This window comes from Rhinolophus sinicus, chromosome 1, assembly GCF_057876585.1.
Source record: "Rhinolophus sinicus isolate RSI-liver-muscle chromosome 1, RSI-T2T, whole genome shotgun sequence".
NCBI classification, from domain to species: Eukaryota; Metazoa; Chordata; class Mammalia; order Chiroptera; family Rhinolophidae; genus Rhinolophus; species Rhinolophus sinicus.
The window spans coordinates 183,293,880-183,307,787 of NC_142501.1; the positions used below are offsets into that span (position 1 = coordinate 183,293,880).

General features: G+C 41.9%; 1 protein-coding gene across 4 annotated transcripts in view; it reads left to right on the forward strand.

Moving 5' to 3' along the window:
* The first annotated feature begins 336 nt into the window (after positions 1-336).
* Positions 337-13,908, forward strand: part of NPNT (nephronectin) — a 77,523-nt gene continuing 63,951 nt past the window's right edge. For all 4 annotated transcript variants that reach the window (XM_074322759.2, XM_074322767.2, XM_074322760.2 and 1 more), the window contains exons 1-2: positions 337-1,061; positions 3,277-3,377. In XM_074322759.2, coding sequence (XP_074178860.1) covers positions 991-1,061; positions 3,277-3,377 — 172 coding nt within the window. In that variant the 5' untranslated portion in view covers positions 337-990. The remainder of the gene's footprint in view (positions 1,062-3,276; positions 3,378-13,908) is intronic.

Genomic DNA, 13,908 nt, shown 5'->3' on the forward strand with positions numbered 1-13,908 from the left:
TTTGAACACAGTCTTTTAGTACAATACGTTTTACTCTGCCACAACAGAGCAATGATTGATTAAAATGGTTTCTAAATCATCGCCTCAGGATCAGGCCCCTAAGGGGGCTAAGTAGTAACAGCCCTCCCTCTCTGGTGGGCACATGCCCCTAGAGCGGCAGCCGTCGCTCTCCTAATGTGCTCTGAGTTAAGCTGGCAGAGCTCGAAAACAGTCTGCACGTTTTCTTCTTCAAAACTCGATTGGAGAGCCAAACATTTCTTTCGGTTGGTTGCAAAATAAAAAATATGCCTTTGCCAACTCTGCGGGAGAAGCAAACTCCCGGAGTTTGCCTTTGCTGATTTGTCCAAGTCGTGCTGTGGTTTCACTAAATGCAGACGCTGCTCCACTCCAGCCCCATAAAGCTTTCCAGTCTTGGGCTTCTCAACCCTCCGGTGAAAGCTACCGCTCACCCCTGCGGTCACCACCTGTTAGGGCGGAACTGGCGGAGCGCACCTACGCCCCGGGCCCCTTTCCTCCCTGCTTACCCTTTCCTGCTGAGCACCCTGCTTTCCGCGCCCAGGCCGGGCTTGCAACGTTCCTCCCAGCCTGGCGCTCGCCCCGCTTGGCTGGCCCCCAAGAGACGCTGTCTTCCCCGCAGCGCCCCCGCCCGCGAGCTTCCCGCCGAGGGGCCAGGAGCCCTCACCCCTCGCCCGGGGCCAGGAGGGCAGCGAGTGGAGCGCACGCGCGCCCCCCGCCCCTCCCTGCAGGCGGCGCGACTCCCCCTGCAGTACCTCCCTCGCGGGGAGGGAGCCGGAGGGGCTCCCGGAGCCGCGCTGCAGACCTGCTCCTGTTGCGCGCCGCGCGGCTCTCCTGCGAGGGTGGCAGCAGCAGCCGCGGCGGTCGCAGCTTCTCGGGCGATCCGAGGAGGCGAGCGCTCTTCTCCACCGCTCCCAGCACCCCAGCCTGGTCCCCGCGCGCAGCCTCACCGCCCCCCGGACCTCGCCTCCGGACATGGATTTCCTCCTGGCGCTGGTACTGGGGTCCTCGCTCTACCTGCCGGCGGTCGCTGAGTTCGACGGGAGGTGAGTTGTCCCCAGGGCGCTCCCTCTATTTTTCCTTGCGAATCTCCCACAGTCCGGGGGTCCCCTATCCTGGCGCGGTGGTGGAGCGGTCATAGAGGCGTCTCTGCAGAGGAGCTGGGCCACCGTATCGGCTCGGCAGGGGGAGAGCCGTCGAGCCTCGCTCCCTACCCGCGGCTGCCCGAGGCCGAGCCCGGGGACCCCGCCGCGGCTCCTAACCGCGGCTCCCAGCTCCCGGACTAGGGAGGTCCCAGCATCTCCGTTCTGAGGGTGCGGGTCACCCGCTAAGAGTAGGTGATGCACCGGCCAGCCCTTGGCTGGGAATCTCTCGCTCTGGATTTAGACGGCTCATCGTGGGGAAACTTCCTGGTGGCAGTGGCAATATCCGGGCTTGGTGCTGTCAGGGCCGCTCACAACCAAGTGTGGCGGTGAGGGAGCCACGGGGCTTCCAGGGACTACCTGTTTGCCTCCACACTTGGTTTTCTTGAGGGAGAAAGACTCAAAATAAGAACTGAGGTGAGGGGACGCTCCGTGTGTGTGTATGTGTGTATGTGCATGTGTGTGCGCGCGCGCGCATACACACACACACACACACACACACACACACACACACACAGAGCCCCGAAACCTCGGGCGAGCTTGACTGCGGCGTGCTCTGACAGGTTTCAACAACTAGGCTCCGTCTCCGCTGTCACTCAGCGGGTCCTCCAGCCGCGGCGCGCGGCGCCCTCTCCCCAGCCGCCAGGGGTGGAGTGGGTTAGTGGTGTTGGTGTTCGTGTTGGTGGGTGGGTGGGTGGATGGGTGGGTGTGTCACCCTCTCCCCAGGCGCCGGATGTGTGTGTTTCGGGTGCTGGGTTATCCCACCTCGGAGCAGTTACAGACCAGACTAGCCCCGAGCGCAGATCTCTGCCGCTCGCGAGAGCAGCCACGACAAATATTCACCTGGGTCACACCACTGTCCAATCACTCTCTTTCAGCGACCCCCACCGTCAATTTTCTCTTTCGCAGCCCTAAAGACTGCCGCACCTGTTTTACTTGCAATCTTGGAACGAATCAATTCCACGATTGATTGGCTTTCTTGTACCTGGAGGGGAACGGAAGGGAACCAGTGAAGCGCAACCGCTTGTTTACCACCTGGTCGAAGGAAATAAAAAGTTCGGGGTTATTTTGTACTTTGGACTTGGGGGCATAAGGGGGAGATAAATGAAAGGGGAAATGAAAAGATTAATAAAGTTTAAGGAAAGTTGGGTAGTGGCCAGAGGCTATTTTAGTTTTTTAAAAGCAGTTCTTTGCCCACAGTCGGGTATGTTGTGCGTTTCTTGTACGCACATTTGCAACAAGAAATACATCACATGACTATAAGATTTTAATGTAGATTTTAAAAGCTGTGTAAAACAGCCGGTTAAAATATTGATGGGGGGGGGGAGAGCATTTAGGTGTCTAAACAGGGAAAGGATTTACCAAATAAGGTGCCAAAGTGGAATCTGGTGGATAAATAGGTATCCTGAAATTGAATACTTTCTTTAGTCCTTATTTACATTAGAGAAGAAGATAACAGGAATTGTTGATGCAGGAAAGTTTCAAGCCACAAAGACACTTGAGATGTTAGCCGCACTTTAAACTCTCCTTGGTTTTATTTAGACTTCTTTTTCTAGTACATTTTTTCTGGGCACTATTTCTGCCAAAAGTCATATCTCGAAAAGAGTTCTGTTTTATTTGATTTTGAGGAACCTCCCTTCTTTCTGCCTGGTCCCACATTTACCTTTTATATATGGCAGAATTTTTCTTTTCTTTCTGCTTTGACATGTCTTAATACTTTTTAGTTTATGATGAATCGGTGAAAACTGGTCTTCCCGCAGTAACAGGTGTGGGTCTTTGAGGAATCTGTTTTATTTCAAGCTTCAGAAACCACCCTGTGAGTGGCAGCCTTGAGAAACCTTGGTTTTAGCTGGTGCTATTTCCATTTAAGAAAGGATCTTCCCCTCCCTTTTCCCCCCACTCCTGTGTGTTTTGTGTGTGTTTAACTCTGAAAATTGAAATTAGATCATAGCAGAACGATTTCCCTGAAGGTGTTTTATTCTTAAATTTCTGCAGGCATGAAGGAGTTGATAGAAAATTGTTGGGTGGGATTTAACATTGTTTTCTAAAATAATAATGAAGGAAATTATTTTTAATTTCAAAAGTATCTCTATTTATTTTGAATCTCTTTGTTTGGTAGGTGGCCCAGGCAAATAGTGTCGTCAGTTGGCCTCTGTCGTTATGGTGGGAGGATTGACTGCTGCTGGGGCTGGGCCCGTCGGTCCTGGGGACAGTGTCAGCGTGAGTATCATCACCCTGGGGACATTAGCTCCCTCGGAGGTGGGGCTCTCCTCCCTCATTCACAGCTTCACTTTGCACATGGGAGGGCTCATTACAAGCACGGCTTGGTGGTGGTGTTCTGACATGGGAATTTTCAGGTACAGGCCCTGGCTCCTTATTCTGCCCCTTTCCAACCTGAGCCACCTGTATAGTAAGGAGTCAGTTTTGTTATTCCCAGGATGTTTATTTCAACGTTTGTCCTCAGTATCTCCAGCTCCTGTTTTCTCCCCAAGCTCACTCTTTTCTTTGTTCCAGGCTCTGAGATGAGGGTAAGATAATGAGTCTAGACTGTATTTACACTAAATAAACTCTGAACCTTATAACACTTATAAAATCCTTACCATAGCTGTTTGTGTAAAGTGGCCTATTTGTGGAAAAAAAAAAAAAAAAAAAAGTTTTTCTGAAGTGAGGTTGTCCGACTGGATTTTAAATGGACCACCCAGTATAATCAACACTTTTGAAAAAACATCCTTTTTAAGTTCTATAAGTAATCATTTAATAAGTGTCAAATCAGAACACTTATTTTTTTTGTGATCATAAATGGATATTTTTATGGGAAAAACAGAGCTACATGACAAACATTTGAGAAATTTGTGCCCAGAATTTTATCTGGATCTCAAAATTGTATCTCACTCCCCCTACCAAAAATAAAAAAAAAGTCCACAAAAGTCAAGTAAATTTCAGGGGCATCTTTGGCAGTGCTAGGTTGGCAGGTCTGTTGAAGTGATGGGAACTGTTCAACAGTCTGTTGAAGTTGTGTTCCATACATCCCAATGTTTTACTGCCAATGAGAAAGGAGCTTAGAGGTCTAGAGATAGGGTAGTTACTAAGGCTTGAGCTGGAAGGGGTGGAGCCTGCCTTAGAGATGTGTTGGTAGTGTGAGGAGTTGAGTAAATTTAGGTTGGAAAATGTTAGGCGTTCTCTCAGCTATTTTAGTCTTTGAGAATTGCATGCCATGTCTGTCCTGAACTTTCTGAAGGAGAGAGAGTGACAGTGGCAGGTTGACTCTGTAATTGCACATACAGGCTGAAGTCTCTTATTAGGGATGGGAAGGCAATGGGGACTAATGTTTGTCTACGTGATTCCCCGAAAATAAAACGTAGCTGGACCATCGGCTCTAATGCATCTTTTGGAGCAAAAATTAATGTAAGACCTGGTATTATATTATATTATATTATATTATATTATATTACATTACATTACATTATATTATATTATATTATATTATATTATAGACCCGGTCTTATATTACGGTAAAATAAGACCGGGTCTTATATTAATTTTTGCTTCAGAAGGCACATTAGAGCTGATGGTCCAGCTAGGTCTTATTTTCGGGGAAACAGGGTATCTGCAAGCCACTGGGCCAGACTTTATGCACAGTTGGGCCGTTGCATTCCATTACAAAGAAAGAAAATGGTAACTCTAGTTTCCAGTAAACAGAAGAACTAGGCAAAACTAATGTGCCCCCACTGGTTAGTCTCTTCAACATTGTTTTTAACGGCAGACGGTCAAAAAGAAGAATGGTAGCTGGTGGACTATAGTCTTCTGCCAGTTTACCATAGTAAGAAGTAGTTGCGCAGCGGGTCGCCACAGGTGTGGAATTTGAAATGCAATCAGGCTTTGATAATCAAAGGGTGAAGAGAGGACCCTTCTCTCGGCCCAACACATGTACCTTTCCGAAATAAAAAAAAATGAGTCCTTTCCTTGCAGGAATGGAGATACCGTGTGTTCCCCCGAAAATAAGACCGGGTCTTGTAGTAAATTTTGCTCCAAAAGACACATTAGGGCTTATGTTCAGGGGATGTCATCCTGAAAAATCATGCTAGGGCTTATTTTCCCTTTAGGTCTTATTTTCGGGGAAACAGGGTAGATTCCTTCTTATTTGCTGCCTTAATTTGCAGGACACCCCCAAAGCGAAAGTTGAAGTGCTTTGGAGTGTGCATAGTGCCCCAGCCCCACCCAGGACAAGGCTGCGCTGGCAGAATGCCCTGAGCCCAGCGGAGTACAGCTCCCTTGAAGGCAGAGTGCCAGAGCAGTGGGCAGAGGCGGAGGCCTGCATGCACACTCTGCCAGACTCGCGCAAAGAGTTCTGGGGGGGAAACTCCTCTATCTCCTAGAGGTATTCCCCAGAAAGAACCTCAAGGAGCTGTTCTGTGCCTCTTTACCATGTCATTGGATCTTCTCGAGTGTACACCAGCTTGTCGATTCTGAACTTGGATGAGTATAAAGGCCTTTCAAAGTTTCAGTGGCATTACAAAGTTTAAACATCGAAGCCACTTCCTCGCATTTCACTTTGTGCACAGTAGCTTTCCCAGCAAATATAGGACACTGTTGTACCATTTTCTGTAGCTTCATTTTGTTTCCAAAAGATTGAAAGGGGTCAAATGGAGTATTCGATCATATTCACCTTTTCCTTGTCGCTATCCCTCAAGAATCTGAGGAAGTTGCAACACAGCATGAGTTAATTATTGAAACAGTAATGTTATAAAAATGTGTAAGATGATCCTACACAAATCGCAGTTTATCTTAATTTAGATTTGGTGAAAAGTTTGAGAGGCATGATGGAGGGGAACGTGGACTCTGGAGCACGGCTGTCTGGGTTTAAATTCCACCTCTTATTAGCTGTGTGACCTTGAGCAAGTCATTCGGTCTCTGTGCTTTATTTTTCTCAGCTCTAAAAATAATACAATACCTCACAAGTATAATCATGGGAGGTTTAAATAAGTTATTATTTGTAAAGCACTTGAAACTATTCCTGGCACAGAGTAAATGCTACATATGTGTTTGGTGAAATGACAGAAATGTAAAGGATTACTGCTATTGAAACAATGTTATGGGATGGACTTACCGTGCTAGCAGATTCTTTGTTCTCTAGGCATGATATTTGTATTTTGTGTTTATACTGTCAAAATGGTTCCCAGGTTCTCTGTGTTGCAATAAAATCAAATGCCTTTAAATTACAAAGGGCCAGATGGATTTTTACCATTACTATTCTAGATAGCGAAGTTGTAAGAATGAGTTCAAAGATGGATGTGTCCTTGTGTGTGTGTTTTATCTTCCCAGAATCTCAGATGGTCCAAATGTCTCTTGTCAGCGCAGAGCCCCTGTCTTTGTTTTGCTATAAACAGGTAGAGGAATGCGAGGGTGAGAGGTCAGCTGAAAGTGGGAAGAACTGCACCAAAGGAAGCTTGTTAGAGACAAATGCAAAACTCCTGATTCATTTTTAAAGAAAGCTTTTGTGAAATTAAAACCTTTGTCACTGTATTTATTCAAGAAAAATGCCTTGTTGTTCTTTAACAGTTACATCTGGTAATGGATTACCTATAAAAATTCCAAAGAGCTTCTGGGAAATTGAATGTGAAAAATGTTTTTGCCTTTCTGACCCTTAGACAAGCTCAGTGTTAGTTCCCTTGAGGAGACTTCTCCCTTATCAAAAGTGCCCTGGTCCTTCTTTTTTTCCTGAATGATTCACTTTGGAATTTTCCTTCAAAGCTGCACAGCAAAACCAAAGGAAGTTATTCCCACTCATACCCAGAACTTCCTAGTGTATTCCTTAGAAGATATGTAAGCTGGGGAGACCCCACACTCACTATTCTGGGTATTGATCAGCTCTTGTGCCCTAGTGCAGAGACCCTGTGGTGAGTATCTGTTCCAGTTGGTTGAGTATATGTGAGATGTTTTGACTTGATATTCATGGAGTCCAATGTATGTATTTGTGCAAAACATGCTGTATTTTATTTTTCACTCACTACCCCCTTTTCATGGACTTGTTTGGAGAAGCTCAGCCTTGGCTCCCGGCTCACTGTGTCTAGCCACAAAGCCACATTCAGCCACATCCTTGCCTCTGGGACTGAGGAAGGAAGGATCAAAAATGCTACCCAAACAGGCATAGGAGATGTCCTGCTGCTTCCTGCCTATGCACCCAACACTGCATCCCAATATCCCGGTGGCCTGGGAAAGCACGGCCTATTCCAGAAATAGGCAGGTTGTGTTTTCATAGTTCTTTTAGAGGTCATATCCTTGCCTTCTTTCTGTCCTTTGATTCTTTGTTTTGTATTCCTGACTCATAAACAGATCTCTGCATACTGAGACTTCAAAATTTGATTGTTTTAATTGTCTTGGGCTTTATCAATTATTGATGTGACTCTTTATTGTAAAGTGAAATTTTCTTAATATGTTCATAACACACTGATACATACTTATACCACACAGTACCTTCATCTCTCAGATTGTCACAAAATATTTATTTCTTATTCTGTAATTATTCCTTAACCTTTCTATCATATTAATGGCATGCTTCATTTTAATTACTTTTTTTTAACAATTTCTCTATTCCTACCAAGTGGAGATCTTTGTAATGAAAATTTCTCAGGGTTTGTATATTTTATTTTAAAAAGCTGTGTATGCCTTGGAACCAATTCTCAACTAAAAAAACATTAGACAATTGGTGACACCTGAGTTCAACCCTAACTTTTATATCTGATTAGCTGTTTAACATTTCTCAGCTGCAGTTTTCTTATGTTACAAGCAGATTTCTAAGATTCCATGATGTAGAAAAGAGTATATAGGATCTAGCTATGGTATTTCTATATGGTTGTCTTTCTGTTTTTCTTGGAGATTTGGCTATATATGTGGCTTTGACAATAGCATTTCTTTAAAAGCACTTTATAGAGGTGTGAAGAAAAATGCAAAATACAACTAGTTCCAGGTTTCAACAAAGCTATTCAGTTTCTGAGTTCTTCGGCTGTCAGTTAGCAGTTTGTGGTTTCTGAAGGAAATTATGTGAATTGGGTGGTTTTGCATAGTTTTTACTTAACACCAGGCAAAATACAGATGTTTTATGTTTCTCTGGAGATTTTGGAAAGATGTAAAACCTACACCTAAAGTTTCACTTTGCTTTATTAGCTCTAAACCTCATTTCCCCCAACCCCTTCCTGAAGTTAGTAAAGGCTAGAACTATGTAATTGCCATGTAAAATGAAATTTTGGATTCTTATCAGCATTAGATAAACTTCTGGTTAGCGCAAAATAGGGACTGAAAAATAGTAATTCATTCTGAAGCAATTTTGGAATTGTCAAATAATTTTAGTTGGATGATATATATTACTGTCTAATTGTGGCCCCCTGGAAAGAATGATGCGCAAATTGTTGAATTAAATCTTTCTGTATTTCAAATGAGAAAGGTTATTAGTTTAAGCAGAGAATTTTGATTTAGTAAATGAAATGTTTAAATTTCGTGTTTTATTTCTTAGTTGTATCTGGGTTCTGAACCTCAGCCTTGTAAATGGAACATGATTTATTAATTTTTGCTCCTTACACTGGCCATAGACTTCCTGCCCCTCATCACAAAATTATATAGATTACACCTTTCTTTGGTTATTTAGATCTTGAACCTTTTCTTTCAAATAAGACATGCTGGCATTGGCTTTGAAGGCCATACATAGTGTTCCCTCTCAAAAACGTTGTTTCTAGTGAATGACTTTCCATTTGTAGTCAACAACTATGGCACCCTCCATTGAACATAAATTCGTATTTTATAGATGAAGCTTTTTTATATTTGTACAATCATATACACTCTAGGAGTAACTGGAAGTTTCAAGGTGGGTTGTACCGCCCAGAGCTATGCTGAAGAGAGCCAGCAGGGCCTGGGACCAGCTTAATGGGGCTGAGCATGCTTCATGTTTACCAGCTTCCTCCTCTCATTGTGGAGTGAGAATGCAGAATCTTGGTTTTCTGTTTTGTTTTGTTTTGTTTTAGGTAGAAATAAAAGCAAGATGGTGGAAAATAATCTTATAACTGTTTTCAGCCCTAAATCTGAATCTCCAAAGCCTTAGGAAGTAAAGTTCTTGGGGGTTTTTCCCTCAGTTTAATTTCAGTAATTCTTTTTTCCCCCAGTTTTATTGCAATATAATTAAAGTACAGCACTGTATAAGTTCAAAATGTACAGCATGATTTGACTTACATATATTGTGAAGTGATTACCAGAGTAAGTTTAATTAACATCCATCATCTTATGGAGTAGACACAAAAGAAAAAAAAAATGTTTCCTGTGATGAGAGGCCTTAGGAGCGACTGCCTTAACTTTCCTGTGTACCATGCAGCAGTGTTAACCAGTCATCATGTTGTGCGTTACATCCCTAGTACTTGTTTATCTTATACCTGGAAGTTTGTACCTTTTGACCACCTTTCTCCAATTCCCCCTGCACCCTCCACTGCTCAACTTCTCCTGCCTCTGGTAAGGAAGTGACGTTTTTGATGAAGTTTATTCAACCACCACTTTCTATGGCAGGTTATTTAAGAACACCATGCACTTTGGCTAACTTCAAGTGGTCTTGGAATGCAGATTCCAAATGAAAACCAGTGTTGAAGAAGTTTGACCTTTTTAAACAGGTAGTTTTGGAGTACGTGTAGGCTTGAAAGTTAAGTTTCACAGAAATTACTTTGTTCCTTCATTCTTTTCCCCCATTAGAACTGATCTTCATATAATACTATTAAGATCTACTAATTTCCTAAGATCCCCTCACAACGTTTAAAGATTAGAAATTTTAGTACTTCTCAAGCTGGGAGGTCAGGCCAATTAGAGGGAACACTGTAAATCCAGCTGCTTGATCTGCCCTCAACCACCCACCACCAGGGATACTTGAAAGTGCACGCACACTTACACGCTAGTGTCTAGCATGCACTCTGGCCCCAGAAACAACACTGTGTTTGCCACTGGGAACTTTCTGATGAGCTTTGAAAAATATATATGTGTTTTTCCCCCCTTTCCCATTAGAGCAACTGCAATGGACAGCATTTCTATATGGTGCTTTTTATCTGTAGAATTCATGTTATATGCATTTTTGAGTCAGTTGAGTCAACTGCGTGCTTTTAAAGTGATAATCCAATGATGGTGAGTGGTTCCATGCAGCATCCTTCAGTGAGTAATGGAAGAGATTCATCACAGGGCTGGGCCTTCATCATGGGGGAGATGAAAGGGAAAGAGAGAGAGGATCTGATGGCCTAGTCCTCATCTTTTCACCCCCCCCCAACCATACACAGATACTTTCTCCCCTTTCCCACCAATTTTGTGCAGGTTTCAAAAATTTTCTTTTCAAATATTTATTTTGTAAGAGAAAGAAAATGCATTCATTTTCTCCTCAGAGCAATGACTACTGCCAATTTTTTGTGTACCTTTCAGAAATACTTTACATACTTATGGGCAAATTCTTATATATCTCCTCTCCAATGTCTTTTATACAAATGAAAGTATACTACCATGTTTCCCCCAAAATAAGACCTAGCCAAACAATCAGCTCTAATGCATCTTTTGGAGCAAAACTTAATATAAGACCCAGTATTATGCTATGTTATTTTATATTATATTATATTTTGTATTATATTATACCAAGTCTTATAGTAAAATAAGACCGGGTCTTATATTAATTTTTGCTCCAAAAGATGCATTAGAGCTAATTGTCTGGCCAGTTCTTATTTTCCAAGAAACACGCTATATATATACCCCATTCTCTACCTTGCTTTTTCTTAACTATACATCTTGAAAGGCTTTCTTTATCACCAGTACATGAAGAGCCTGCTCACCTTTTTATGGGTTCATAGTTTCCCATTGTGTGACTATACCATAATTTATTAACCAGTTTCTTATTGATGGACATTTTTATTGATTCCAATCTTTTACTAATACAAACAGTTCTGACATAAGCAACTTTGAACATACGTTGAAAAAATACTGTTTTGCACATGTTTTAGTATTTCTGCAAGATCACGCTTTCTATGTGGTCAAGTGCCATATACATTTGTAATCTTGACCAACTGACCAATGGTTTCTTACCTGGTAGTAAGTAGTAATGGGAAAGACTGGATTGCAGTGCTGACTTACAGCTCTGGCAACCCTATATCCAGAACCGGATCTGTTGCCTGATTCTAGGATGCTCTGGTCCCTACTCTTTCCCCATAACCCCTCTGACAAGTCAGTGAAGGATTCTCTGTCCCATTTGTTTCATCTGCTTCCTCTTGGACAGAGGCAACTGGCTGATATTGGGAGGATGGGGTGAGGTTTGTCCATTTGCCGGGGTTTTCACCTGGCTTCCTGCCTATCAGCTGTCCATTTTTTATGAATGTGAAGTCCTTTTTACTTTTAAGAAAGATTCACACATTCTTTTAAGAATTGCTTTATTCGTTGACCTTTTATTACCTTTAATAAGTCAGCCATAATTTTTATAGTTATGTATATAGTATGTGCTTTTTTGCTAAACCTATGATCTATTGGAGAGGATGATATATAATTTTGATACCTGAATAAAGTTTTTTGGGACACCTGTTTTGATATAAAGATTTTCAGGAAATATTAAAATATTGTACTAAAATATTTTTAGAAAGTGACTTTAAAACTGTAGGGACATACGTTTCCCATTAGTTATCCTGATCCTTGTCCCAATTCTATACTTAAATTGTCTTGTTTAAAAAATAGGAAATACATGCATAAGTAAAAACATTTAAAAAATCTCAGATTGAGATAGAGAAAATGCAGTAAAGGTAAGTCTTTCTAACTTCCCTACTTTCCTGACACCTAGTTCCAACCCCCAGGAACTGTTTCCTATTGATCTTTACAGAGATTTCTAAGCATTTCCAAAATTTTCCTTGTTTTCAAATAATAGCACAAAGTAAGAACTGTGCTCTAGTTTATTTTTTCAGTGAATATTACATTTTGGAAGCTGAACCTTAACAGTTCATGTAAATCTGACTCATTCTTGGAAATGGCTGTATAGTACGGCATTATATGGCTGTACCATAATTAATTAAAAAATCCCCTACTTATGCACATTTACATGGTTTCATTATTCTTTTCTTTTGAAATATGCTGCAGTGAATATCTCTGCAGATTCACTATCACTGTTATATACATTTAGATGTAGGAGAGTTATAAGGATGTCCTGTTTTTTATCTAAGTGCAGTAATTGAACTTTCATTTTATTTTTATAAATTTTCTTATCTAAAATATGTAACTTAAAGAAGATTAAATCATGGATAATATTACAACATGGAAACCTGTTCAGTCACTTTTTATTGTGATTCCTTAGAAGAGACCCTAAAAGATAAATATAATTGATTTATTTGTTTGTTCTACCTTGTGTGGGGAATGCTGTAAAGGGTCTTCCAGGAATGCATGCAATGAAATAGGGAAATAGAATTAACAAGGGCTAGATGGAGGGGGAAAAAGGATAGACTAAAAGGTAAGACATTGGGAAGAGAGTAATTAAAATGCAAATATATAAGCCATTGGATCCTAAATATATTTTGTAATTTGGCTCTTCGCTTCCGATAAGCAAAGGAAAAAGGGAAATGTTATTGCTCATCGAATTCACGTTGTTTGTAGGGAGAAAACAAACCCGTTTTTTTGGAGAAATTATGGCTTTTCCCCACATACAATTCTGAAAGATGACTTTTATGTGGTCCTTCCGAGAGTGGGGATGAATGATGGAGCCGAAGGGCCACATCAACACTTCTACCATGAAAACAGTGTTGGTTTTGTAAAGCTGTTTCATAGGAGATCCTCTGACCTATCTGAAGCCCTTGCTTTAGAAGTGCAGTTCACGGAAAGCTATTCTGCCTGCAGTTTAAGAACCATTAACTATGCGCTTAGCTTTCTGATGCCTCAGCTGGATCTAGCCCCAAATATCTTGCTGTGATAGGTGAACTGTTTAGGGCTTTATGGGCAATTCCAGGTTAGACAAGTCAGTTTCACGTTAGTATCTCTAACAATGTCCTGAAGCTTGCTGTATTATTAAAGGCCAATCCATCTGTTTCTGCTCTTTTTATTAACCCATATGTTTTAAAGATCAGTTATCATGAGTTGGTTGATGGAGTTGGTATGTACAGGCATTATGAATGGAGTGCAGATAAGGTGTCTCCTAGAATCTGGTATAAGGAGGTTCTGCAAAGAAATCCGTGGGATAATTTTTTATATAAATTTTGTATGTTATTTTTGTATTCATTAGATATCAGTATATAAGTTCATTACTGTTCTCTATATTCTTATTCATTTTCCTGCGAATTATGGCTTGGGATATGAGGTGCTGCACAAGCATTGCTTCTAGGCATCATTTATCCTACTGATGCTGTTACATGGAATAAGGGCCGGTGAACTCAAAAACAAAATCTTGACCAGAGCTTATTCCCCAAGCTCCTGATTGTTACAGGTGTCCAAAGGAGCCAACATGACCCTTAGCTGTTATCCTAGTTCACCTGGATCTCATGGAGGGCTGCTCTTATGAAGCCACTTAGGTCTGAATAGACTCAGAGCAGAGCTTGTGGTAAGTACCCTCTATGTCACCATCTAGACCCAAACTTCACTCTTTTTTACTGGGTTGTGAGCAAAGGCTGATTTCCATCTACTCCTGAAGCCCCTAGGAACACTGGAACCTGAAACCCTGATGCACTCATGCCCTAGGAGAATCTTTCTCTCAAAAAAAGAAAAAAAAAAAAGAAAGAAA